We start from the raw sequence: 27,329 nt of genomic DNA, 5'->3' as shown, positions 1-27,329 counted from the left end.
TTAAACTTCAGCTTCTAAAAGCCTGTGAATCAATTAGATCTCCTACTGTGCCTTCACTGCTGTGAGCAGCTCACACTGTCACTATATTAGATCAGTGTCATATAAAACAGTTCTTCATCTTGAGCTTATTTGCAGTTGGCAAACAACTATAAGTGAGCATAAAACTGTACATATTAATAACCTAAATCAGCCGATCACAAATCAGCTGCTCATGTCCCCTAAAACACTTCTTACCGCTCTTGTTTGTCCCAAACTAAAATGGCAGTGAAGCGCTCTTACAAGTTTAGTAGTTTGACGTCAATTTCGATCAGTGCCAATGTGATTCCATAGTGGAAAAGTAATGGATAGAGTTTTTCAAAAATTGGAACTTGGAATCTCCTTCCAGTTCTGACTAGTGAATTTATTAAGCAGTTTGTCAGTGTTTAACATGCTGCTGGCAAATCACTGTGAGGAAACAGATCTGTCCTTTTTAACTTTATTCATCCAAGATCCCATAACTGAAAACTTCTATCCAGAATATAGGTTTATTAATTCTTATTTCCACTGCTTGTGAGTGTTTTGGACAAGACTAACATTTAAAACAATCAACAGAATTCCAAGTATAGGTTTTGGAAAAAGATACTGACTGTGCAGGCTTTCCACCACTGACTGAGACAAGGCCAGGAGAAATCACAGACTGGCTTCAACATCAGCATGAGATAGCAAGGAGCGCTCTTTAATTTCAATGATAGAGCACCACTTAAAATACCCACAACCCAAAACTACACATAATGCACCACTGAGAATTAAATTTTAGGTGCTGACCTTGGATGCTGTAATTAAGTTAACCAAAGACTTTGTTGGCACTACAGGATACACAGATTTACAGCAATTAGTTTAAGAAGAAACTTTTGAACAAGCAAACAGGCAAGACACCTTTACCAAATTATAAAAATATAGTACCCTGGATATAATGTGTTTATTTGTAAAGAATTACTCAAAATTAATTGAATTCAGTTTATTTCTCCAGGGCCAATTAACAACACCTTACAAAAAAGTAATTTTAATCCAGTAGAGCCTAGTTATCAAACAATGTAGTCAAGTTCAAGTTTATTATTCAAATTGGTTAAAAAGTTTCTTTCCAAAGAACTCAGTAGATTGCATCTCATCACTGACTTGCAGCATTCACTCTTCCTGGATGACCTCGTAGTGTGTCGTTGACTTTACAGCAATCCCTCGCACCAAGCATACATGTAGCGATAGTGGAGAAGAAAATTTCCTTTTAGCAGGAAGAAACCTCCAACAGAACAAGAACCTGACTCAGTACAAGCAGCTATCTGACACAACCAACTGAGGTTTTGAAAATACATATACAGATAAAAAGAAACAGAAGCAATAATCTAGGAGTACTTTCTATGTCAGAATGATAAGATTCAGAAAGAAAACCGTCATTGCTTGGTTGGTTGAAACTAAAATGTACAAACAAATGAAAATTTTTTATTTTATTTTCATTCCTACACCTTAGTATCTTAGGAGTAAAAAGATTAGTCTGCGTTAAATCCTTTGGTTACATATATTCTCTCGGTTCAAACAAAAGTGTTTCAGGCAGTAAAAGTAAGGCGTCGTTATAGATCTAATGATCAGACAAGGTGAGTGTGTCAATTACAAATATGGCACACAAAATTTTTTAAAAGAACACTAATGTTTTGTGGAAAGTTCAAAACTGTCTCCTATTGTACTCACTGATGTGAGGAGCAGGAAGAATCCGAGCAGCTCGAACAGGTCCATGACGCACCGAGAACAGTTCCTGGGCTTCTCCTGCCAACTGGGAGGAATGGATGCAGAACGTGAAAACTCCTCAACAATTACAGGGAAAACATGTTTTACACAACAGACAAATATTATTTAAAAGTTCTCAATAGCTTACGTCAATGACAATAATCAGATGCATATCCAATTTAGCACCACATATGGAAGTGGCACAATTCAAATTTTTTGGTTGGGTGAAAACACTGGAACTAGGCCGATAAGGCAACCAGATATGAATCGCATTTTGTGTCTTTTTGATCCGTTATTAATACAGTATTCCCCAAATTCATGAACCATCTACACATCTCGCGACGATCATTTCCTAACACTATTCTTGAGATAATTATTTGCCTTCCTAGCATGCTGTCACCTACATCATCAGTGGAAATATGTATTTTAACTCTGCCACTCATCATTTCAACAGTACCCGTTTTCTTTGTGTCTTTTACTCATTCTAAATCACCTTTACTTGTTACTGAACTATTTGTGTCAGGGTTTATCATTATCATGTAATGTTTGAAATCATTGTCTTTACTCCACTGTCTTCTCATTTTCACTTCTATGTCAAATCCATCATCTCTAATGTACATAATGATTGAACATTGATCTGTGATATATCTGTCCCTTTGTTTTGTAATAGCCTTGCTACACAGTTTTTGGTTAGCATAGCTCACATGGGTTTCATACTCTGTGTCCTGTGGTGCCACAGTCCTCGGGATTCAATCCCCATTGCTGCCATCAGCCTCTAAAGTTTCAAATGTGTCTGCTGTCGGCCCCTCTAACTGTCAAGCTCCCATGGGTCCTTACCCAAACTCTAAATGTGTTATGGTGCCACAGTCCTGTGGGATTCAATCCCCATTGCTGCCGTCAGCCTCCAAAGTTTCAAATGTGTCTGCTGTCGGCCCCTCTAACTGTCAAACTCCCATGGATAAAGACTCCCGCAGGATTCCTCTGATGGTATCCTCCAAGTTAACAGATGACCGGATCCATGGACCCTATGCTTAAAAGATCCATTTAGCTTAGGCTTTCCAAAGGTATGCCATCCATTCATCCATCTTCTTCCGCTTATCCAGGGTCGGGTCGCGGAGGTAGCAGCTTCAGAAGGGAGGCCCAAACTTCCCTCTCCCCGGCCACTTCTTCTAGCTCCTCCGGGGGAATCCCAAGGCGTTCCCAGGCCAGCCGAGAGACATAGTCCCTCCAGCGTGTCCTGGGTCTTCCCCGAGGCCTCCTCCCGGTGGGATGTGCCCGGAACACCTCACCAGGGAGGCGTCCAGGAGGCATTCTAACCAGATGCCCGAGCCACCTCAACTGGCTCCTCTCAATGTGAAGGAGCAGCGGCTCTACTCTGAGTCCCTCCCGGATGACTGAGCTTCTCACCCTATCTCTAAGGGAGAGCACAGACACCCTACGGAGAAAACGCATTTCGGCCGCTTGTATCCGCAACCTCTTTCTTTCGGTCATGACCCAAATCTCATGACCACAGATGAGGGTGGGAACATAGATCGACCGGTAAATCGAGAGCTTTGCTTTTTGGCTCAGCTCTCTCTTCACCACGACGGACCGGTACAGCGCCCGCTTGACAGCAGATGCTGCACCAATCCGCCTGTCAATCTCCCGCTCCCTTCTTCCCTCATTCGTGAACAAGATCCCGAGATACTTGAACTTCTCCACTTGGGGCAAGACATCCCCCGTGACCCGGAGAAGGCACTCTACCCTTTTCCGGCTCAAGACCATAGCCTCGGATTTGGAGGCAGTGATCGCCATCCCAGCCGCTTCACACTTGGCTGCGAACCGCTCCAGCGAGAGCTGCAGATCACGTCCTGATGAAGCAAATAGGACCACATCTGCAAAAAGCAGAGATGAGATCCTAAGGCCACCAAAACGGATCCCCTCAACACCTTGGCTATGCCTAGAAATTCTGTCCATAAAAGTAATGAACAGAGTCGGTGACAAAGGGCAGCCCTGGCGGAGTCCAGCCCTCACTGGAAACGAGCCCGACTTACTGCTGGCAATGCAGACCAGACTCTGACACCGGTCATACAGTGTCGGGCCCTTTGACAGCCCGTATCAATGGGCCCGGAACCCCATACTCCCGGAGGACCCCCCACAGGGCTCCCCGAGGGCCACGGTCGAATGCCTTCTCCAAGTCCACAAAACACAAAGTGAAAAACCATTTGGACCAACTTTGAACCAGCAATATAACCTTCATCTGATTGCAAAGACTTTTATGATATTTAATGACAATTAATGCGGAAGGATGTGATTTTTTAAAATTGCGATATACTGTATTTACACAGAATTTGGAAATATCTACAGATAAACATTTATCCATCCATCCATCCATCCATCCATCCATACATCTTCTTCCGCTTATCCGGGGTCGGGTCGCGGGGGTAGCAGCTTCAGAAGGGAGGCCCAGACTTCCCTCTCCCCGGCCACTTCTTCTAGCTCTTCCGGGGGAATCCCAAGGTGTTCCCAGGCCAGCTGAGAGACATAGTCCCTCCAGCGTGTCCTGGGTCTTCCTCGGGGCCTCCTCCCGGTGGGACGTGCTCGGAACACCTCACCAGGGAGGTGTCCAGGAAGCATCCTGACCAGATGCCCGAGCCACCTCAACTGGCTCCTCTCGATGTGAAGGAGCAGCGGCTCTACTCTGAGTCCCTCCCGGATGACTGAGCTTCTCACCCTATCTCTAAGGGAGAGCCCAGCCACCCTACGGAGAAAACCCATTTCGGCCGCTTGTATCCGCAATTTCGTTCTTTCGGTCATGACCCAAAGCTCATGACCATAGATGAGGGTGGGAACGTAGATCAACCGGTAAATCGAGAGCTTCGCTTTTTGGCTCAGCTCTCTCTTCACCACGACGGGAGCGGGGTACAGCGCCCGCTTGACGGCAGACGCTGCGCCAATCCGCCTGTCGATCTCCCGCTCCCTTCTACCCCCATTCGTGAACAAGATCCCGAGATACTTGAACTCCTCCACTTGGGGCAGGACACACCCCCTGACCTAGAGAAGGCACTCTACCCTTTTCTGGCTCAAGACCATGGCCTCGGATTTGGAGGCACTGATCCCCATCCCGGCCGCTTCACACTCGGCTGCGAACCGCTCCAGCGAGAGCTGCAGATCATGACCTGATGAAGCCAGTAGGAGAACATCGTCTGCAAAAAGCAGAGATGAGATCCTAAGGCCACCAAATCGGATCCCCTCAACACCTTGGCTGCGCCTAGAAATTCTGTCCATGAAAGTGATGAACAGAATCGGTGACAAAGGGCAGCCCTGGCGGAGTCCAACTCTCACCGGAAACGAGCCTGACTTACTGCCGGCAATGCGGACCAGACTCTGACTCCGGTCATACAGGGACCTGATAGCCCGTATCAAAGGGCCCGGTACCCCATACTCCCGGAGAACCCCTCACAGGGCTCCCCGAGGGACACGGTCGAACGCCTTCTCCAAGTCCACAAAACACATGTAGACTGGTTGGGCAAATTCCCATGCACCCTCCAGGACCCTGCCGAGGGTGTAGAGCTGGTCCAGTGTTCCACGACCAGGACGAAAACCACACTGCTCTTCCTGAATCCGAGGTTCGACTATCCGACGGACCCTCCTCTCCATTTATGAGATTATTAATAGAGCAGATTGTAAAGTTGAATAAATACCAGTTTTGCAGCAAATTGAAAAAAACCCACAATAAATGGTTAAAATAAAAAGCACTTAAATGGAGGTTTGCATGTTAGACAGGTCCAGATTAGACTTTCTGCACTCATATAACATAGCAGTGTATTAGGTCACTGCTGTGTGTGGATCTTTGCAGAATCTGACATGTGTAATACCACATTGTTCTAAGTGCAGAATGCCCCAGTTTTGTTGTTCTTTTATAGGCTAAATTGCAGTGAAACATGCATTATCACTTTAGTGGTGATGTAATCTGTTTGTTTTAAATCTTTAAACCCATCCAAGGGGATGATCACTCTTTTTGTGCAATTAGTAGCCGTTCCAAACTGATGGATTTGGAGCTGTGTTTTTATTCAAAGAGGCCGAGTGATGGAAGATTAACACTGGAGATATGGGTTTGTTATATGAGCACCAACAGCCGCCAGCACAATAGGATTCCTATGGAGGCAAATGGACCTGCAAGGGACAATAATGGAATTTGCTGGATTAAAATGAGAAGGGGAAGGCTGAAGATTAATGCGCAGGGTTATTGTGCATTACCCTGCAGCTCATCCTCACCTTACATGGCTCTGTGTGACATCCTATGCAATCAACATTCATAGCATTACATTAGTAGCACAGAGTGTGCAATATGCTAAATTGCTTTCTCAGAGTTGCATTCCCAGCATAAAGCCATTCATTATATTCATTTCATTTGTGGTTTGGTTGTTTTTGTGGAATCACAGTGTCTGCTCCTCTGTTTTAATCTCTCAAATGTAGTGCTGTGAGCTGTTAACAGATATTTGCTCCATATTCACAAGTACCAGATGCATGCACTAACACTGTGCGGCGGGCATATTGGAGGTTTGGAGGAAGCGTCTGCGTAGGCAGAGTAGCAGGTGTCTACAGAAAAAGAAGAAGCTCCAAGGATCATCATATCCTCTTTCTAAGAACACGGTGTGATAAACTCTATGCCACATTAGCAGATTACAGTCCTAAATAGTTATGACTAAGTGTGAATAATCATGCTCCATGTGTAGCATGGAAAACATGGAAAACAAACTCACTATTCCACTTGAAAAAGAACAGCTACATATACCATGTGGAGTTTTGTAATAGTCTTTTTTTGTGACATCACCAGAACAATTTTTCTAAAAGTATACTTCAGCATATGTGTATTATATTCTATGCTCAGTGAAAACATACATTGCTACTGTTTCAACATAGATGGATTAAAAAAAAAATCATTTGCTTCAGTGTGAAAAAGTCCCAGGATTTCAGGTCCGAAAGTAAAAGTATCAAAAAGCAAAGATTTGATAGTGGATTTGATAAAGAAATAAAATGTACTGCTAAAACAAATAACCTTTTATAATTATGAAATATTTTAACAAAATGTAGTGTATGGCCATCAGTGTGAAAAGTACATTTTTTTAAAAAGTTTATTTTGACTTTTTTGTGTGTTTAGGTTGACTTCCATTCCACTGTATATTTTCTCATCACTTCTCAACAACAGGAATGTAACATGGCTTTATTAAAACTTTATTAAAGTTGTACTAAACATAGCATGTTAACTTTACAGGGTGTATTACACATCATGGCTTCCATGTAACAAAACCATGCAGATTAATTAGACCAATGGTTAAAATATTCAGAAACATAACCTTAAAATATCGTATATGTTTTGATCAGGATATGGTCCTCATTTCTGAACGTCAGAAGAATGTTAGCGTCTTCATGCAACTTGAACAATGGAAGAACATTATGACCATGTTAATAGGTGTATCATGGTGTGTTGCCCTAGAATTCTGATGAGGTGTCTAGTTATTAAAATGTGCTACCTGTGTATTTTATTGCAGTATACCAGAGCAAAACAATTAAAAACAGCACAATATTTATTGAAGAAAACCCTGAAAACTGAAACTATGTTTGAAACCCATATTTAGAAGTACTTGGAGAATTAGTTTTTGTATTGTTCTGTTAGCTAGCTAAGAGTTAGCTAGCTTTAAGTTCTCATAAGTCTGGCCAGAAGAAACCACTGACACTTTTAAATCGCTGTTATAAGGACAATGAGAAACCCACAACTGGCTAATGATTCTGAAGATATTGAGCTTAATCTGTTAAATCTATTAAAATCTCCCCAAAGACAATCCAATAGAGAAATTCTCAAACACAGATCTTTGCTGCTTTGACTTTCACTAACATCTTACTTCCCATCCCAACACACATGTAGACAGACAATTAGCCCAAGACGGTCTGCCTCTCATCAGGCAGTGCTTCATGACACCTCTGCAGCGTGAGGAGACAGTAATCTGCATCGCCTCTACACCCCTGTCAGCACACAACAAGCCAGTCTCCATCTCACAAGTCCATCAAAGTATGTGCGAAGCCATGTACGTTCACACTGTGCTGGGCCATTACAGAGGGTGTTGGCTTAGCAAATGTCACAAACACTTCACAGTCACTCAAGAGACAGAAACTGAGGCACCATCAGTGCTTACTTAAAACCTTGCAAAAAAAAAAACACACACAACCCAGATACAGTATATCCTGTAAACTTTGAAAACTGAAAGAAAAACAATGAGGAAGGAGAGGATTGCAACAAAAGAGGCCAGGATGTGTTACGTGAAGCAGAATAACTGTCAACTTAGACTGATAGCAAAGGACGCTTCCTCACTAGGGATATATTTTCACTGGGGTGTGTGTCCCATGGTAAAAACAGCTGTACAACTGTGCTCCGCCATAGCAGCAGCACAAAATCTGTTAGCAGCACGGGTGTTGCCACATCACAGCGGCCAACGTGTGTGATCACGGATAAAGAAAGAGTGCGTCCTTCTATCTGCGGCCTGTGGATGTTTAGAAAGAGGCTGATTAAGGACTCTGGAGTGTTTAGATCTCACAGGATGTATGTGAAGTTTGCATGTTTCAGTGACAGTCTCTACATGAAAGGCGATACTCGGTGAAAGAAAGCTCTGCAGCGTTGTGGGTCATTTGTGATGTTATGGAGCTGACAAAATCCTCTAATGATTTTCCAAGACTGACTTGGGGCTGGAGTTAGAAAAGCCAGTCTTGTCTGCCTGCTATACACTTCTAAATATAACATCCTCCACATTAAAAACGGAAGCTTGAATGGAACAATATTTTCAAATAGAACAATATTTTTCAGCAACCTAGTCTAGTAGGTTCATTTTGTTAACTTTTCCAAAGAATTTCACTTTTAACAGAGTAAAGAGTGTGACTTGCAAAGATTAGTGAACTATTTCACTGTAAATATTCTCTCTCTTCAAAGAAATAGATTTCCCTCTGGTGGTCACCCTTTAAATTACACTAGTAGATATCCTTTTAAAAGCATGGGCAGCTTATGAACTGAAACAGTGTATTCTTCTTATCTCAACTGCATTCCTCTAAAGCTCCCATTTTGACGAGAGGTATTCATGAGTGAATTACCCTCCAGCACCTAACGCCTCCCATAAGGTTCAGGGCTTGGATTCAGTGATGGTAACAACTTATGAGAAAACTCTGTTACATTCCCTGGAATGGCTTCTACCCACCTGAATGAGTCCTTTAATGGGCACTGGCTCAGGTGAGAAGCTATTTTCATGTTGGGAGCATAAAGTCACAGAACTAAGACCTGTCCAATTAAAAGAACCCAGCAGTGTGCAAGTTAAAATTGCTTTCTAGTCTAATCGATGAGTCACTCTAGAAATAACCTTTCTTAAATAGTGGATCTGCTAAACCCAGGAGCTGACTTTTTAAGAAAAGCACTGTTTACTGAACCTTATGATAAGTATGCAACACATTATTATACAAGCCATGCACAACAGGAAACTGTCAATTTTAGTACAAGGAGAAAATACATTTTAGTTAGACTTGAGCACATGAAGCAAGTTTTTAAATATTCATCTCTATATAACTGATATTTCTTTTATTAGTCACTATACAAAAACAGTAGTAGGAGGAGGAGTGGGTGTTATCCAGATGTTTTATTATATTGGTAACATCTCAGCTGTTCAACCAACAGGGTTCCTTTACATTTTCTGTTTCAGAATTCCTAAAATTTCTACAATTATCTGATAAATTTTACAATATTCTGGATATCTGACAAACCACATAATACTTGAAGCAGTCTTTCCATTCAGCAGCTTCGAACAGAGGTTTCGACATATTTTTGCATATGGACTAACTTAGGTCACCCATTTTTTTAATCTACAACACCATGATTAAATAAATCTGGATCAGATAATTCTACATCATATAACTGTTAACTGTTAACAGTTAATGATTCTGTGAAATAAGGCATTTTTATCTTATATTAAATGTTATAGTAAAATTACAAAAACTGCAATTATTAATACCACAGATAAATGTGGTTAAAATGGCCAGTTTATATTCTGAATGAGTTTAAATTTAGAAGAGAATTCTTTTTTTTTTTTTTTTCTCCGAAGAGTTTTTGCGGCGCTAGCGGCTCGTATTTTTTGTGACAGTAGGCAGACAGGAAAGAGGGCGAGGAGAGGGGGGGAAGACATGCGGCAAAGGTCGTCGGGACCAGAAGTCGAACCCGCGACGTCCGTGTCGAGGACTAAGGCCTCCAAACGTGGGGCGTGCTAACCCCCTGCGCCACCACAGCACGCCCCTTAGAAGAGAATTCTATCACTCACTCATGATTACAGCCAAAAGAGCTGAATGTAAATTTTGATTTGATGAATCTAAAGAACGTCAGTACGATTTCCAGAAGTTTAAATTTTTACCTGTTAGTAATAAAATAAGAATTTAATTAACATGATCTTTTCTTTTTATTAATCCAGATTATTGTTAAAATCAAATTGCAATATATTTAACTGACTGCTTTTGATTAAAATGTCTAACTTATATTTTCAAACATTTTCACATGTTTTTCCATTTCCCTCTTCAACATTTACAAGTTAAACAATGGTCTCACATCCAAAGATCAGTGGACTCTGGTGATTTTCGTTCTTTTAAAAAAAAAAAAAAGAAAATGGCTGTTGTAGTTGCACAATCCTTAACATGGTCAACACTGCCATCTACTGGACAGACATAAGGACAGATAATGGACATGTTACAAAAGATCGAGGGCTAGAAATGACCTTTGAACCCAGTTAGAATTCTGTGTTGGAATTTAATCCTGCAAACTCCACAAATAAAGTTGCTTTAGAACAGCTTAAAACTGTCACTGAACATAAAGAAAATTTACATCCACAAAAAGAAAAATTGAACTGGACATGAGGAGTCCTGCACATTAAAACTTCTTTATAAATCTTTTATTTTCCCTCTAAAAATGTCACTGATGTTAACAAACAGAAAAAAATGAAGCTTGCTTGTTTGTATGGTTTTTAGTGGCTCTATCAAGAACACACAACAAACCAATACAAAATAAAAACAGTATAACACTGTTAGGTTATTTGATTTTTCCATACCCCTATAAATAGCTGTGCAAATAATTAAATATTTTTGGACAAATGATACAGAAAGAAGCAAGTGAAAGTGGCTATGACATACAACCTGTGAAACTTACAGATATGCTCCAGATCTGCATGCCATCAGTGTAGCCAATCATGAGGCAGAGGGGCGGGTCTGAGGTGCCGCTGTGCATCTCCAAAAACTCTGGGTTACGAGCTGTGTCTGCCCAAACACAGAAACACTTTGATTATCTAACTACCTACTGAACCCTCCACAGAAAACTGTCATTAGGAAGCATCACTGTTTGCACCACACAAGACTGAAGGTGACACTTCATTTTACCTGACAAGAAACACTATTTTCAAGAAATCTTCCCAAAGAAACAACATTGCATCAGTCGTCTGCCATCTGTCCTTGTACTTTCTGCAGAGGTACGTTTGCTTCTGCTGCCAGTCCTCAGCTAGTTCTTCACTGGTTGTAACGCGATTTAGCAACACACTGACTCTTCAAAAATATATGGTGTTGCTTGCTGGACCCGCTACCCCATTGAAACATGGTCTTATCTACACTTAAAGCTGCAGTATATAACTTTAATAAAAAATATTTTTACATACACACTGAAGCTGGATCAAAAGGTGCTCAGTGTTAGATAAAATGATTTCTCTCAGGGTGTCCACATGTGTTCAACCACGTTATTGTTTTTTCTTCAAACAGATTCAGATGTTTTTGTTAAATAGCATGGTTCGTGTGATATTTTTAAATTTACAAAAAGCGGGAATATTAACAACGTTATGAAGACTTTTAAGATATACTAATTTCACAAATGCCTGACCTAAACTGAACAGAGTTTGTTTGTTTGAAGTGAAACATCTTCAGCGAAGAACAGGTGAGCAAAATGTAAACTACCAACACTGCTGTCTCCTTCACCAGGGACTGATGAAAAAAAAAACTGGTACAAAATAACAAAAAGGTTAAAGTCCCTCATCAAACAGACACTATTTCCTCCTTTTCATCACTTACCATTAACGTCTGCTTTCTCAAATCGAACCCAAATGATTTTCTCTTTCTCATCAGTAGGTGGAGCTCCAGTATATGCCTGTAGTTTGAATGATCAAGAAGACAGTGAGCAAAATAGAATAGATTAAATTCACACAAATAGTACCAAAGTCCAAAACTTGTGTGAATGATTCAACTCAGGAAAAACGGCAATACTTGTAGCAGAGAAAGATGAGAGATTAACACAATTAAAGAATGAATAGCAGGAGAAAAAACTCCCTCTTGAGGGCTTAGGCCCAGCACAAAACTAAAGAACTCAACTAAAATCCTTCCCCTTACAACTAATACGGAGGAGGCCTTGTTATCCATCACATGCCCAAAAAATTAACAGGGTGTAAAAGGCACCACATGAAAAGTAATATTTGCCACATGATCAGTGAAGAGACGTTGTCAGAGGAAAAGCAGGATGAGATAACTCAGAAAAACATTTTTGATGCATGTTCAAAAATGGCATTTTTCCTCATTCTAAATGGACATATCTTGGTGTTGAGCATTTTTTAAAAAGGAGGTTTCCTTTTAAAAATATTTTTTTTAATCTTAGTTTTAAACATAATTGCATTTTAAAAAATAAAAAAAACCTTAGGGGAAAAATATTTGAACATTGTGTAAAACTATTGTTCTGTTAAGCCACAACAGTTGGTTTAATTTGTTTATTTAAGTACTTTTATTTTCATTTGGTAGCTGATTTTAGACTGTTTTTGTTAGCCAAATCACTTTATATTTCTATTTATTTATATTGTATTTGTAAAATATATACATATAAAAAATCCTAGCCCCTATGCCTCTCACCTCTTGCCCCCGGCAGAAAACATGGAATATTGCCTGTGATATCGTTATTGAGGTATTTAAAATATATTGTGATGTAATTGTGTTTGACAATATCGCTCACCACTGCACCCTAGACAGGTTGTCAATCCTTCACAGGGCAACACAGAGACGGACAGGACAAACAACCATACCCCCCCCCCCCCCCCCCCCCCCCCCCCCCCCACACACACACACACACACGCACAAACACACACACACACACACACACACACAAACACGCACACACACACACACACACTCACACTTAAGGAGAATTTATGGAGACCAATTTGGACTGTGGGAGGAAGCCGAGACGCCTGGAGAGAAAATGGCTAATTGGGAACAACTTGGTCATTTCCAATTAGGGGTGTCCTCACTTTGGTTTCCAGCAGTTTAAAGATTAATAGTTGTGTGTTCAGTTATTTTGAGGAGACAGTGTTGTACAAATGACCCAACTGTCATGTTTTTAGTGTTGACCCATAAAAAGAAATAAGAAATGCATGACAAAAATATGAGGCTTGAGCTCAGTGTTGGGAGATACTGTAAATGTAAGTGTTTTGGTCCAAACTCTCTGATATGTGAAAACATTTCTCTGGAGAAATCAGCGTACCGAAAACATACATCTAATCATCCCATCCACAACAAATGAGAAACAGTTACCTGTGGGACCACATCCTGCAGGAAGGTGACAACACTTTCCATGTACGACTGCTCCCTGCCAGAATAAAGAGCTCAAGTTAAACAACGAACTGAGATATAATAGAATCAATACTTTACCTCCTTTTAGTAGCATGTTTAGTTGGATGAAAAAGTTAATTTTGGTTAAACTGTATTTTTTCTTTTTTTTAATATCGCAGGTGTTCTAGTATAAAGTATATTTCTAAAAAAAACACAAGTAGTGGATAGCTTAATCTGTTTTTAACAAAAAAAACATCCAAACATGTCAAACATACATTTTTATAATTCTTGTAGATTAATAACAAGGTAGTGCAAAATGAGCTGCTCTGTTTTCAATCATTTGGAGTTCATTAATATATTCTGTAAGTCCAGTGGGCCAAACCAGGACAGTATTTCAAACGAAACAATATCACGGCTTGAGTTACTCTTCCAATAGTAGTACTCTTCCAATACTTCCAATACTCTTCCAATTTATGATAGTAGTCCTGTACTTGTTCTAATAGTCACTAAGCCTCTACCCATTTTAGTAAATTTTGCCAATTTGTTTAATCTGTGATAATGTACTATCTCAGGTGAGACTCAGAAGTTTTTAAAACAAAGTTGCAGGCCTATGCATGCTGATAACTGATGTTCAAAATATGTTTTAATCTGTTTAAATACAAATTTCTCAATTTCTTTACTTACCATACACAGTAGGCTAATTGGGACTCTGGTAGATTCAGGCAACAGTAATTTGTTCATTCTTGACAATGGAGTTGTTTTAGCAAATTTCCATTTTTGTGGCACAAAACTTTAACCAAATTTTGATTTATAATGTGGCAAGCTGCAAGAGCAACATCATTTCCACTTTACTTAGTTCTACCTCCTACTTCAACTACACCAGGATGGTTATCTATACAAGAATTAAAGCACATTTGATTTCCTCCATACTGACTTCTTGTAGATTAAATCTACAAATTTTTCTCTCATTCATCTATTTATAATTATAGGAATACTTTTATAATTGCTGATATGCATGCTATTTTTTAATATATCTATTTTATTTATGAAATAATTGTTTAATTGAGTTCCAATTTCACTTGGTTCAGTTAAAAATCTACAACTAATCATACATTTAAATTGTTGCAATTAAATAATTGCAACTCAATTCCAATTATTTAATTGCAATTGCAATTATTTCAATTGCAATTAAAATTGAAACAATTTCAATGACATTATTGTGCTATCCTTACCACAGTTATGCAATTTGTTTTCATAATGTCATTTCTTTTTCTTTCTACCTTATATAGAACAATCCAGGAAAGAAACCTATTAGAGGAAGCAAAAGATTTGAGATTCGGGCAATATAGCAACTGTAAACTTAACAGACACCAAATGTTTCCTATAGTCTGTACTTAGTTACTTTGTTGTGGACCTGTGATTAAACATGACAGAGTGGCAGGTAGGGCAGGACAACACTGCAAATGTATCATGCCAGCAATATCACGATACACAGTAATACCTAGTGGAATGACTTCCATGCCAGTAATGCTGTGGATGATGGTTGATTACTGCTGCTGAAAATGTTTTAGAAGTGGATTAAGAGGTTTTGGGAAAGTTATTAATAAACTGCAACTGTTTCATTACTGAACAGCAGATACAACCAGATGCAACGTTTTCAATAACCCCATGTTCTGAAATTGAAAATAATGAACCCAATTTTTTCCAGAGGCTGGGTAATCTATCTGGTTCTATGTTTGCTAGAAGCTAGCAGTATTAGTAAAAAAAAAAAGGATTAATATTATATTTTTGCTTAGTTATTATGTCATAACAATGTCACTTAAATTATTGCACTTCATGTGTATATATCATCCAATCCCAGTGGTAGCATCTTGATTGATAAATGAATACTGCAATAAGAAGGTTTTTGTTCTTACGTAGCAGCTTGAGCTCGGACCAAAACTCCCCCAGCACAGCGGCTCGGTCTGCGGGGAGAGTCGGACGCCATCCTTCTCCTGCTTCTTCTTTTTACCTCAAGAGAGGACACGACAACAGCATATACAAAAACATAAATATCTAGTTGGATCAGAAAACAAAAAGCAAATATAAGGATCTGAACATAAGTATGAAGCCTGCCTTTTTTAAGCAAAAGAATAAATGGAAAAAAAATAACTGGAATGTTTCCATTTTTGGGTCTTTTAAGATTAGTAAAATTCTTTCTACCTGCAAAATGTCAGGATCATGAAAGATTTTTTTTTTCAAAATTTAAATACTCAATGTTAAAAAGTTCAATCAGAAATTTTAGTTATTATGGAGAAAGACATGTTAGGCTGAGAATGTATGAAGAAAACAGGGAGGTAGCCAAATTAAAAACTGAAATCACAACATCACACTGCAAACACGATTGGAGATTTGGACAACTGTCTCCTGAACTATGAAATGGACTCTGGACTTAAGAAATGGAACATTCTATTCTAAATCTCTGCTCTACATCAGAAGAGGAAAAGTTTTTGGACCAAGATGTCCATGTTTTCACCCAGGTATGTAAAGGAACAAAGCTCTACAGTTAACAAACTTCAATTTTTAGCAGTTTCATTATTAACTTAAAGGAAAGTAGGTTTGATAATACCAAAAATTATTTCTCACAGTGATAACAGATCTTCCCACAAAGCAAATAGCTTATTGTAGGCCTTTCTTTAGGACAGAGTACAGTATCAGCAGAATGACACAGTATACAAACACTGAAGATGTCAGTGATAGGAAATGATGCAAAGGACTAATATGAGGGACTTAGAACACAACAATCTAAACATTTTACCTTTATCTAAAAAAAACCCTGATAAACAGCTAGATTTCTTTTCTTTTCGCAAGAACCAGGACCAGATGCCAAACAAAAAAGGTTTACATCATTGTAAACATCTTGCAAGGAAGCAGATTCCATATTTATTAGAAGGTCAGTCAGAGCTGAACAAACAGCTGGTTATCAACAAACCAACAAAGCGACATGCAGAGGTCAGCTGGTCAGCTGGACTCCAAACACCACGAACAACAACACTGGTTGTCTTCAATGGCTGCACGTCACAGAAAATGAAGACAAACTAGAGTAGAAAGACCAGTCTGAGTGTGGACAACATGAATGGAGCAGTAACACAACACTATCAGCGACAGGCAGGCGGACTGCTGAGATAAAATTCCCCCAAACATCACATTGACAGGTTTACTTCTCTCAGCCCCTGGTGTTCCCCACCTCAACATGTCTCCCTCTCGCCCCCACCTCAAACCATAGGACACACAACGCGAAGTAAGACAAATGTCAACACATCACCCCAATTAGGTAACGATGAACTTCTGTTGGTAGCACCCAAAAGCTATTTTAGCTAGCCAAACAGCTAGCTGGTACATTTCTCTTCAGCGATAAACACCATAGTAACACTCTGGGTCTATTACACACTTGTTAGGTTAACTATACTGCCAGGCCAATGCAGTTACTAACCGGAGCGGGAAACGCTGACTGTCCGCCTCTTTCAACTCGGACTACAGCTGAACAGGAGAAGAGAAGAGCTCCACAATAAACAGTCAAAACACAACCAGACTAGAATAGCGGAACTGCGTGGTGCAATTGAGAGCCAATCAGAGCAATGGAATGGTGCTGTCAGGCCAATCGAGCTACAGTAAAGGCGGGTCTTCTGATTTCGTCATAAAAAGATATTTGCAAAATAAATTCTTCTAAAAATATGTGTAGGAGACACAGCAAAAATGTGTCTAGAACAACTTGTGCATATTGATAACATATTTACCAGACCGATGTAGAATAGAATAGAATAGTGAGTGCAGAAAAAAGAAGGATGAATCACAGTACTTACACCTTCCTCCTGGCTCTGAATGATTGTTTTTGACCGGGAGCGGTGAGTTTCTAGATAGCAATAGCAGCCCTGGGAGCAGGTGGAGGAGCTTAATTTTTTTATCTGTCTTATACTACACTACCGTGATATGGTGACAGTTTTAACAAATATGTAAAAAAAAAAAAAGATATGTTTTTATAAAGGTTACATACTGCATTGATCTTATTTTTTTTTTTTATAACTATGATTAATTGGCATAATTGGATCAAACTTACTTTTTTGTATGGTGCCTTGATGTGTTGTGAGTTGACTATATAAATAAATTGAACTGGACCCCACAAAAATGTTAAACACCATGTTATGATCGGGAACCGTGATTGAGCCGGGATTTTTTTATGAATACTAGTCTGATGATGTATTAAAGAACAATAGATAAAGGAGTGACAACCTCAAAGGAAAGCACATCAGTCAATAAACTCTAGCTAGCTAACCTAGTAACATTCAGTAATGAGACCAAACAAGCTCTATAGCTAACAAATAACAATATTCAAACAACCAGCATACAGTGCAAAGCTGAAACACTGAAGGAGAATTGACTCATAATCTTGTGTTAACCAGCCATCACAGTGACGAGTAGGGAGTTCCATGAAAAACATAAATGGGCTCACATGATGGAGGACAGGGAGTATTTGGTGGTGTCAAATACTAATACTAATGTCACTGTTAATTTATTTATAAAACACTTTAAACACAACAAGAGCTGCACCAAAGCACTCTATGTCAGAACAGCCATACAGTAATGATAACAGTACAGAAAGATAATTTCACAAAACTCATATCACATTACCAGGTTTTACTTGAATGCTATGCAGTAGAAGTGATTCTTTAGTACCGCCTTAAAGATGCAGTATGTAACTTTCTTAGAAAATATATTTTTACATATTTGTTCATTATTTTGTGACTATTTGGTACAGGGCCGGCCCAAGGCAAAGCAAACTAAGCAGCCACTTAGGTCCCCGAGGCCCTAAGTGGCTGCCTCTAAGTGGCTGCCTCAGTAGAGCTGATTTTTATTTTTTAGTAATACTTTCTATGTCATTATAATATCAAAAACACACAATTTCACTATAAAGTTATTTGTTTTTACAATTATATATATTTGATAATGAATGTAGAAATTATTATTTTATTGATAAAAAGGAAAAAAAATCAATTTCTCTTGGGGCCCCCTGGTGGCACCGCACGCTTCTCCGGTAACATGAGCTCCCGTGCAGAGCGCATCCAAACGTCCAAAGCTCCAGTCAGAAGTTAAGTAAGCAAAACAATGTCTCAAAAAAGGACTTATCCTTCAGGGAGGGAGAAAAGAAAGAAGAAGAATAGAATAAAGCCAAGTTAAAGGTTTGTTTTAATGTGCCTTGGTAATGTAATGTAAAAGATTTGTAAAGCTGCTAATAGAAAATTAGCTTGATAGCGACCTGGAACGGTCCAGTTCAACCGCCAAACATTTATGCTAGGGTCTTTGTTTGTGTGAAACCGAGTTTAAACTTTAAATGAGTTGATTCTCATGGTCGGCTCTGTATATTTCTGAGGTACCACAATGCCGTGTTTGATAACATTTGATAACAATAATTAAAATTTCTCAATGTTTGACATTGTCTAGCAAAATGTTTTTACGTCAGGCTACATAGCTGCTACATCGATGAGCTACTCTAAGCTGTAGTTGGGGATTTGTTGTTTGCTGCTGCATTTTGTGGCTAAAACAAAAAATATTTTTACATCAACTTATAAGGTATGTGAAACTTCTGTTAAAATCATTTCAAGACTCAGAATCAACCCGATACCGGTACCGATCCACATTTTCCGGGGAGAAAAACTCACCTGGTATAAATTACATTTTTAGCTATTGAAGTTAAGCTAAAGAGAAATTTATTTAATCATAGAATGTCATGAATATGTGTGTAGGGCTGCACTGATTGCAGTTTTCTGGCCGATCCCTGGTTACCGATCTTTAGAAAGCCTGACCTGCCGATTTTGATTTTGATATGAATCTTTTTTTTGTCTGAAATGTCACTAAATATAGCAAAAAAAGTCAGTGAGTTGGCAACAGTGTGGTGAATATTGTTAACTGCAAACGTTCAGACCTGACCTGGTGGGCCGGTCTGTCAGTCAAACCTCTCACTGTAGAGCAGAAGAGGACAGAGGCTGATTTATAAACCTTTGCTGACGAAGATAAGATTAGGGGATAAGATGGACTTCGCATGCAAGTATCGGCCGATCACGATCCCCCAAAATGAAGGAAATCGGCGCCCAGAAATCAATTGGTCGATAAATCAGTTGGCCAATAAATGTATCCTATATTATACTGTACATGTATATAACGTAAACAGCACTGCCAGAGATGCAATAATTTTATAACAGGTGTGTGAATGATCTAATGATCAAACTGCTGATTGCAGCCAGTCCACAATGTTAGCAGAACTAGAGGGCCCCAAAACCAAATTTCGCTTAGGTCCCCATGGAGGCTTGGGCCGGCCCTGATCTGGTATGAGACAGATGAATGATTTTTCTGTAACAGTAAGTTGCTACTCCACCATTATCACATTTAGTAGTGAGTAAATGAGGTTGAGACCAAACTGCTGCTGCAATCTTTGCTTTGCATCATGTCACTAAGCTGTTCCTGTTCCATAATTTTGTATTACCTTTTGTCATTCATTGGGGTTATGACTGTGTGACCAAGGATCATGGTGATAATATTGGTGGGTTCACGTCAACCCTTCATTCTTTGTCAGAATTTTTCAGTGTTTAAGCCTAAACTCGACCTAAAATTAGAGGTGACACACATCATGAAGGGATGTGATTAGCTTGATTGGTATAGGTGTAATGCAAGGATCAGTTTAAATATAATTGTTTGTTCACAGTCATCACTGAATAACAAGATCTTCAGAGTGGTGTATGCAGAGATTTTCAGCTTTCTCCCAAAAATGCACCTGTTTGCTTTTTACTCCCAATGTTTGTGTTCCTGTAATGGCAGTCTGTGCATATAGTTTTCAAATGAGCCATACACCGTGGCTGTTGTAGTTAAACAGGGTTCTGCTCTCACTACATTAACTACATTGCAGACAGTCAAGCATCACCTCTTCCTTGACATCATGAATGGCTCAATTAAATCACTGACCAACATTAATGTTGATCTTGCAGCATACACACACACACAAGCACAGAGGGACAATGTCACAGAGAGAGGAAACCATTCAGGATGAGCTGTTGTGATGTAATTACTTTTCATTTGATGTGAAAAATTATTCAAAGTCAATGAGTCGGAAAGTGTTGTGCAGTCTGTCACAGGAACTGGCATTGTTTACTTCCCCTCCAGCACATCATTTGCTCTATCTCACAGTCACAATTATTCTCTCTGTCTTACTGTCATACACATTGCACTACAGTGTATCACATGCCTCATTTAACTAGCCTCCATTGCAATGCATGCGTTTGTCCAATCCCTCATGTTTCTGCTGCTCCATTGTGTGCTTTTTTTTTTGACTACTTGTTTTCATTTACATGAAAGTTGGTGTTTGGAAAATTCTGTTTGATGATAAATGTATGTGCTGCTGAGCAGTGCTGGTCCAACGCACTGTGCTGAGCGTGGTTGTGTATTTAAACCCAGTATGAGCAAATTATATGTTGGAGAATGCCCTATTTATAAAGTACAAGTATTTTTTTTAAAAAAAAAAGCTATTTTTACATGGGAAGTGCTTTCTTTATTGTGAAAAAGTAGTTGTCCCCTCACAGGCTTCCTAAAATGCTACTCAAAAGATATCAATATACTGTGATGTTAAAAAAGTATTTCATACAGCTTTCTGATGTTTTTGCTTTTTTCTGACAATTATAAGAAAAATATAACCAAATGCAAAAGGCTTTTTCTGAAAATGATTTTGCAAAAAAAGTATCCAAACCTGCCAGGCCATATGTGAAAAGATGGCCCCTAAACCTACTACATACTTCTACCACACTAGGGGGCAACAACTGCCAATAAACATTTTGAATGGTTGTTGTGGAGCAATTTGGATCCACTTTTCTTTGAAGAATTATTTAAACTGAGCCCCACTACAGGACTCTTCCTTGGCACAGTATTAATTCAATTAAAAAATACTTAATTGATCCCAAAGAGAAACTAAAGGCCTTGTTAAGCCTATGGCATACTATCTGAATCGTGTTTAAGTATAAGCTGATGGTGTTTTGTATGTTAAGGGTAGGATCAAAACACAGACAGGAACTTGGAATGAGCATGGTGGAGATTCAATAAATAAAAGGTCATATTGTCAACATCGGTTCCACTGTCTCTGTTGTTTAATTGTCGAAGGATTTAGTAAACATTGAAAATGTAAAAAAAATAATAATAATAAAAGGGAAAAATTACAGATGAAGAACAGAACATGAAGTGCATGCAGTGATGTGAGAAACAAGCAAAGAACAATGACAATCTGTGAGCTGCTACACTGATGTGAGAGTGGAGCATGATATTGAATGCAGGCGAGTTGATTAATGGGATTAGGAACAGCTGTGGAAGAGAGCAAACAGGCAGACAGATGGAAGATGACTAATTAACACAAAAACAGCTGAATCAGACAAAAAACATCTACAGGTAAAGACAGGGCTAAGAGAAATAAATCCAAATCTACAAATAATACAACACAAGAATAAGAAACTGAATATAAAGGGATGAATCAATGTCAATACCTTTTGAGCAATAATCAACACAAATCAATTAATTAAGTAATTAAGACTTTTAAAATAATAATAAAGAACTTAGAAATGAGCCAAGCAAGAATACAAATACATACAAAACCCTATCACTTTGACTAGGTCACTCCAAAACTGGTGTGTATTAGATCATGGTTCCACTGGATAGCCCAGGTATGCTTAACTTTAGGGAAACAACCAATCAGAGCCAGGAGGCTGGTTTCAGCATTGTCAATCACAATGTCATGTGGTGCTGCTCATCCCCTTCTCCCCATTGGTCTCTGTTGCTGCTTTTCCATCAGCAAATCTGGTATGAATGCTCAGGGTAGTTAGAATAGCCACCACTGACAGGGGATGAACAGCTTGGGATGAATGTGAGCTTTTAGTTGCACAGAAGAAGGCTTCATGACAAAAAAAATCTCCTCTGAATAATTCCTTTCAGTAATTTAGCACAATGTAATGATGACGCAGGTCTTTTCCTGCGTGATGAAGCAATGTTTCACAAAACTAAAGAGATACCAGAGAGGGTCAAAGAACAGAATACTGAAGTCTAAAGAAAGGAAAGTCCCCAAATCTATTCACCACATTGAGAACCTGTGGCAAGGGACATAAACAGAGCAGGAATCACCAGATTAAACAACAGAGACTCTGGCTCTCTGTGTCACACTCTGCTATAAGCTCACACCTACGGGATGGCTTCATGTGTTTTGCTTTATGGGTTGGAAAATACTGGTGTCAAAACGTTAGGAGCAATGTGTTTTGTCTTCTGTGGTAAAGGTGTCATACTGTTGTACTGTTGTTTTGGAGCAGATGTTAGGATCACCCTGGAGGTGACTGTGTGCAAGAAATCTGATAAAATAATAGCTCTTTAGATTATTGTGGGATATGAAAACCCTGATATGAACCTGCAGAGTTTCCCGTTGTCCACTTGAGGGCAGTATGATCCCAATTCTGAAACTTTGAGGGCATCCTCCCTCTTTGTTCTCCTGCCAATTTCTCCTCCTCTGCTACCCATGCACCCCCACCCCCACACCCCCAAAACAACATCTATGAGGAGAGAAAAAGACAGAAAAAAATGTATCCTCGGGTTAAAATAAATAGCCTTTCACAGTTAATTTAATTGACTATTTTGTACACAATCGAGGTAATTCCGCCTCGGCTGCAACAGCAAACAAGAATAGCATTGCCTCGGCAATCAGTTACCAAGCAAACACACAGAGAGAGGCTTTAATCTGCTTTTTATCACAGAGGAGCCATGGCTGAAGTTTACTGAGACATTGCAAGCCACTGTCTTTTTTTTTTTTTGTAATGTCCTAGAAGAAAATTACTATCATTGCTGCAAGAAAACAAAACAAAAACATGTTAAAATGTGTTCAGTAACTGCAGTTGGAAAAAAAACAACTCCAAATGGCTACTGTACAGTGCATCTGTAGATCAGATTTATTGACAAACGTGTTTCTAATTTTGAAGCTAGTTTGCACATTTAGAAAGGGTCTAGTATTTCATGGCAACAAAATTAAACAGGAAAGTAAAGACAAGACATGTAAAATTGCCCATCAAATAAGTATATATAGATGATCAAGAATAGGGAAAATTTGCAGATTTTGTTTGTGCAGTTTCATAGGTTCAGATTTAAGGTCATTCTCAGGAATTACTCCTTCTCCTTCTCCTCAACTCTCTAACTTCTTAATCATTTTTCTCTCCTGCTGGCCAGCTGCAGGTGTGGGAGTACATCTCTCTCTTTCTGTGTGTGTGAGTGAGTGTGTGTCCCTCAGTGTATGCCAGTGTAACAGAGAGCATGTCCGTCTGAGGTGTTGCTGTTCTCGCCTGTCCTGCTACCTCCAGCTGCGTGTCTACCGCCCCCCGCAGGCCAGTCGAGGTTACCCCACGCTGACCTGTTTAATTGTCTGCCTGTCCCAGGGCCCACCAGTGAGTGCATCCGAGTCCTCCCGCTGTGCCAAGGAGGACGAGGGCGACAACATGCACATACGCGCACAAATACACACACATATGCATACAGAACAGGCCCAAGGAGTAAGAGCATTAAAACACGAAGCCACACAGCGGCTCTGTCAGATACTGTCAGACACACATTGTAAGTGTGTGTCCCATTAAAATGTGCTTATAGCAAGGAGCTTCTCTCAGTCAGTGTGTTGTTTTAAAGTGTCTGAAACAAGCACACACACACATCCCTTCGACAAATTCAGAGGCTGTGACTTCACACCAAGAGCCAGAGAATATACTGGAGTACTTGCATATTCAGTTAGTACCATTCGGTCTACAAAGACACAAATGGTAATCTTTTACCACATTATTACTCTTCGCTAATCACTTCAACCAACCTTAGTAATCAACAACATTACATTTAACTGCAACCCGGTCAGTGAGCAGGACATGCCGTTTAAAAGAATAAGCTTACTTCTTTCAAATGGATATTTGGACACGCTGAGAAAGGTGGTTGTAGTTGTTTTTTTTTCCAATTGAGAGTTTTAAGAGTCATGTGGAAAAAACAACCAAGTATTTGCACCAAACAGGTTGAAATACATCAATGACTGCACTGCAAGAATTTCTCTCAAACTGGATGAACTTGCTTCCCTTTTGAAGCCAGAGTAAAATGCAGCACTTTAGTACTATTTGGTTGCTTTGTCAGTGCTTAAAAATTGTTTTCAGTCAATCCAGCTGGATGAGATGTAAGCAAAGGTGTCTGGTTAACTATTATTAAAACCTGTCAATATTGAGATGAAGAGTAATGAATACCAAGTAGAAGACCTTCTGATAGGAAGACAGTCTGTCCTCCTGTGTTTTGACAGCAATACAGCATTTCGCAGCACATACACAGTATGTACAAAGTACTTATTATGTATGCTGAAAGGTGTACAATATGGCAGGTAAAAGAAAACAGAAAACATGGAAAATGGAATTATAATCCTTAAAGTTGCACCTAATCTAATCCCAACTACAGTGTAGTTAATAGCCTTTTTTCACTAGCATCTAGCAGCATGGCTCTACTTATCTCAACTCTACTCTGCAGTGTCCATTACAACCATTCTAGAGGGTGGGGTCGTGATATAGTTGGTTGATCCCAGAGTCTGAAAAATAGTGCAACGTAATTTATGCATGAGACAAACACAACACAAAATGGTGGATATGGAAAATATGTTGAAGCTCCAAAATTCAACCTATTTCTCCTAAAATCATGGTACACTTATTTTTTATAAATAACTTTTTGCTTGGCATCCTTTTGTTTGAAAAAATAGTGACAATGTGAAATCTGCATTCAACAAATTAATACCTGGTACAGACCAGATCTTTGTCATTATTCCTCTATGGATTAAATATGTTTTGTTCCAAACATTTTTAAGTTGAATGTGTCAGACTTGCCAGAAAGTTGGTGCCTTCTTCATCAAAGAAATTGGTGGTCCCCTTGATACGTTGTGCGCTCCATGTCAACGTTGTTGAGATTAGATCAAAGCTCCCATCAAGTCATCTCCAGACACAGCCATGCCAATCCAATCTCTTTCCCATTTCAGATTTCTGCTGAGCTGTACCTGGCAGTCTGAACTAAATCACAAGCTAATGTCATGTGCATACTTGAATAATCAGAAAGTTTGGGAACTTTCCTTTTGAACCTGGACTCAACAGGGACTTGGTGCTACAGCAAACACAGCTGACTTAGCAGCAAATCACAAGAAAAAATATGAAGCAGAATAATATGAAATCCATACTCTGTGTCACGGCAGAGTACTGGATACTTTTCAGCATGACTATAGAGTGAGAGCTGAGAGGGGTTTCATAGTGTGCTTCTAGTCGCGGATCATAGATGCTCAGCCACCCCGGGGCAACACAGGGCACCAGGATGAACTACAAGACCAAGGCAGTCAGGGCTGATGTGTATCTTAGCTCTGTGTGTATGAGAGTGTGAGACCTATGCGTGTATGAGTGTGTGAGGGCTATTAGTGGGAGGTGTGTGACTTGGGGGTGGTGGCCGTTGTTGCGGTAGGGTGGATACTGAGAGATGCTGTGCATGTCGGCGTGTGTAGGTGTGTGTGTGTGTTGGTGCACAAGTGCACTTCGATGCCAGCCCCCGGGCCGGCCCCATAGTAATTACACACTCCAGTGGCTGGACTGCGAGGGAAATTGAAGGCCTGGGCAGGAGGCCCCAGCTGCCTCACGCTCCCTCTCCATCAGCCTGCTGCTGATTGAGCTAGTCCAACACACACACACAGGCTGCAAGACAGACTGATAGATAGATAGATAGATAGATAGATAGATAGATAGATAGATAGATAGATAGATAGATAGATAGATAGATAGATAGATAGATAGATAGATAGATAGATAGTTAGTTAGTTTGGGTGCACTCTGGTTCAATTTTTGCATACGCAAACACTGTCTCACTCTTTATTTCACACACACATGCGCTCTGCAATCCTCAGAGGAAATTCTGCTTTGTGTTGTGGTAATGAGATTCTCACACACTCTGCCTTATTTACCAGCTCAGACAGAGAAGGAGTGGGATTGACTGAGAGGTTGGTGTTCATGTGTGTGCAGGGGTGTTCTCACCTGGTGTGCGGGCGTGTGTGTGTGTGTGTGTGGGTGTGTGTGTGTGGGTGTGTGCGCGTGTGTGTGTGTGTGTGTGTCGGTCTGCAGAAGTGTTTGAAGGGACGGCTATAGGCAGATCCTGACATCTTGTCCTTTCAATCATGTCATCCTCATATCAAAATACATCCTCCTCCTTCCATCAGTCAGACCGGAAAGGTTCAGGTGGTGTGCTTAAAAGAAAAAAAAGATCTGATATGATGCTCTGATATGATGCCTTGAAATAAATCACTGAGAGAATAGAAAAGCACATGGCATTCATTGATTACCTTTTTCTTTGGAGAGGCGTGTCCGTTTCCATCGTGTGTGTGCTGAAAAGCCCTGGCCTGCAGCCAAGCACTGTCAATCCTGATCAAGGTGCTTGGCCATGGTGCAGGCGAAGAGGAGGGGATCCATTCAAGCTGATTTGTTTCAAAGCCAAATTGGCATTTGTTACTGATCGATGTCTTGCCTTGCTTTTCACACATCCAACAATGCTCACAAACACGACTATTCAGAGCTACATTTGTGAGTGCTTGGAAACCACATATTACACACGGATCAGATGAACTGTTATTAATGAGCTCATGCTCTCATTAGACAGAATATCTAGCTGTTCTCTTCAAGTTTATTATTCCTGTACATATTTTTATGACATCAGAGCTGATTTTTGTGTGAATGTTTTCCTGGATGAACCTCTTCCTCTGTGACCCTGCAAATATCTGAGGTGTCCCATAAACCATAAAGGCATCTCAAAAGGTGGGCCACTTATTCCCACATGAACAGGACATGTTAAAGGCA

General features: G+C 39.8%; 1 protein-coding gene across 1 annotated transcript in view; it reads right to left on the bottom strand.

Annotated features, from left to right (window-relative positions):
- Positions 1-16,976, bottom strand: part of bcas3 (BCAS3 microtubule associated cell migration factor) — a 351,457-nt gene extending 334,481 nt beyond the window's left edge. The window contains exons 1-6 of the mRNA XM_032590298.1: positions 16,865-16,976; positions 15,309-15,403; positions 13,375-13,429; positions 11,872-11,947; positions 10,967-11,073; positions 1,723-1,804 (exon numbers count right to left, since the gene is read on the bottom strand). Of these exons, the coding sequence (XP_032446189.1) occupies positions 1,723-1,804; positions 10,967-11,073; positions 11,872-11,947; positions 13,375-13,429; positions 15,309-15,379 (391 nt within the window). The 5' untranslated portion in view covers positions 15,380-15,403; positions 16,865-16,976. The remainder of the gene's footprint in view (positions 1-1,722; positions 1,805-10,966; positions 11,074-11,871; positions 11,948-13,374; positions 13,430-15,308; positions 15,404-16,864) is intronic.
- Positions 16,977-27,329: the final 10,353 nt, after the last annotated feature.

This window comes from Xiphophorus hellerii, chromosome 18, assembly GCF_003331165.1.
Source record: "Xiphophorus hellerii strain 12219 chromosome 18, Xiphophorus_hellerii-4.1, whole genome shotgun sequence".
In the NCBI taxonomy this organism is placed as follows: Eukaryota; Metazoa; Chordata; class Actinopteri; order Cyprinodontiformes; family Poeciliidae; genus Xiphophorus; species Xiphophorus hellerii.
Note: the sequence above shows the minus strand (reverse complement) of the source record. Positions and strands in the feature narration are given on the sequence as shown.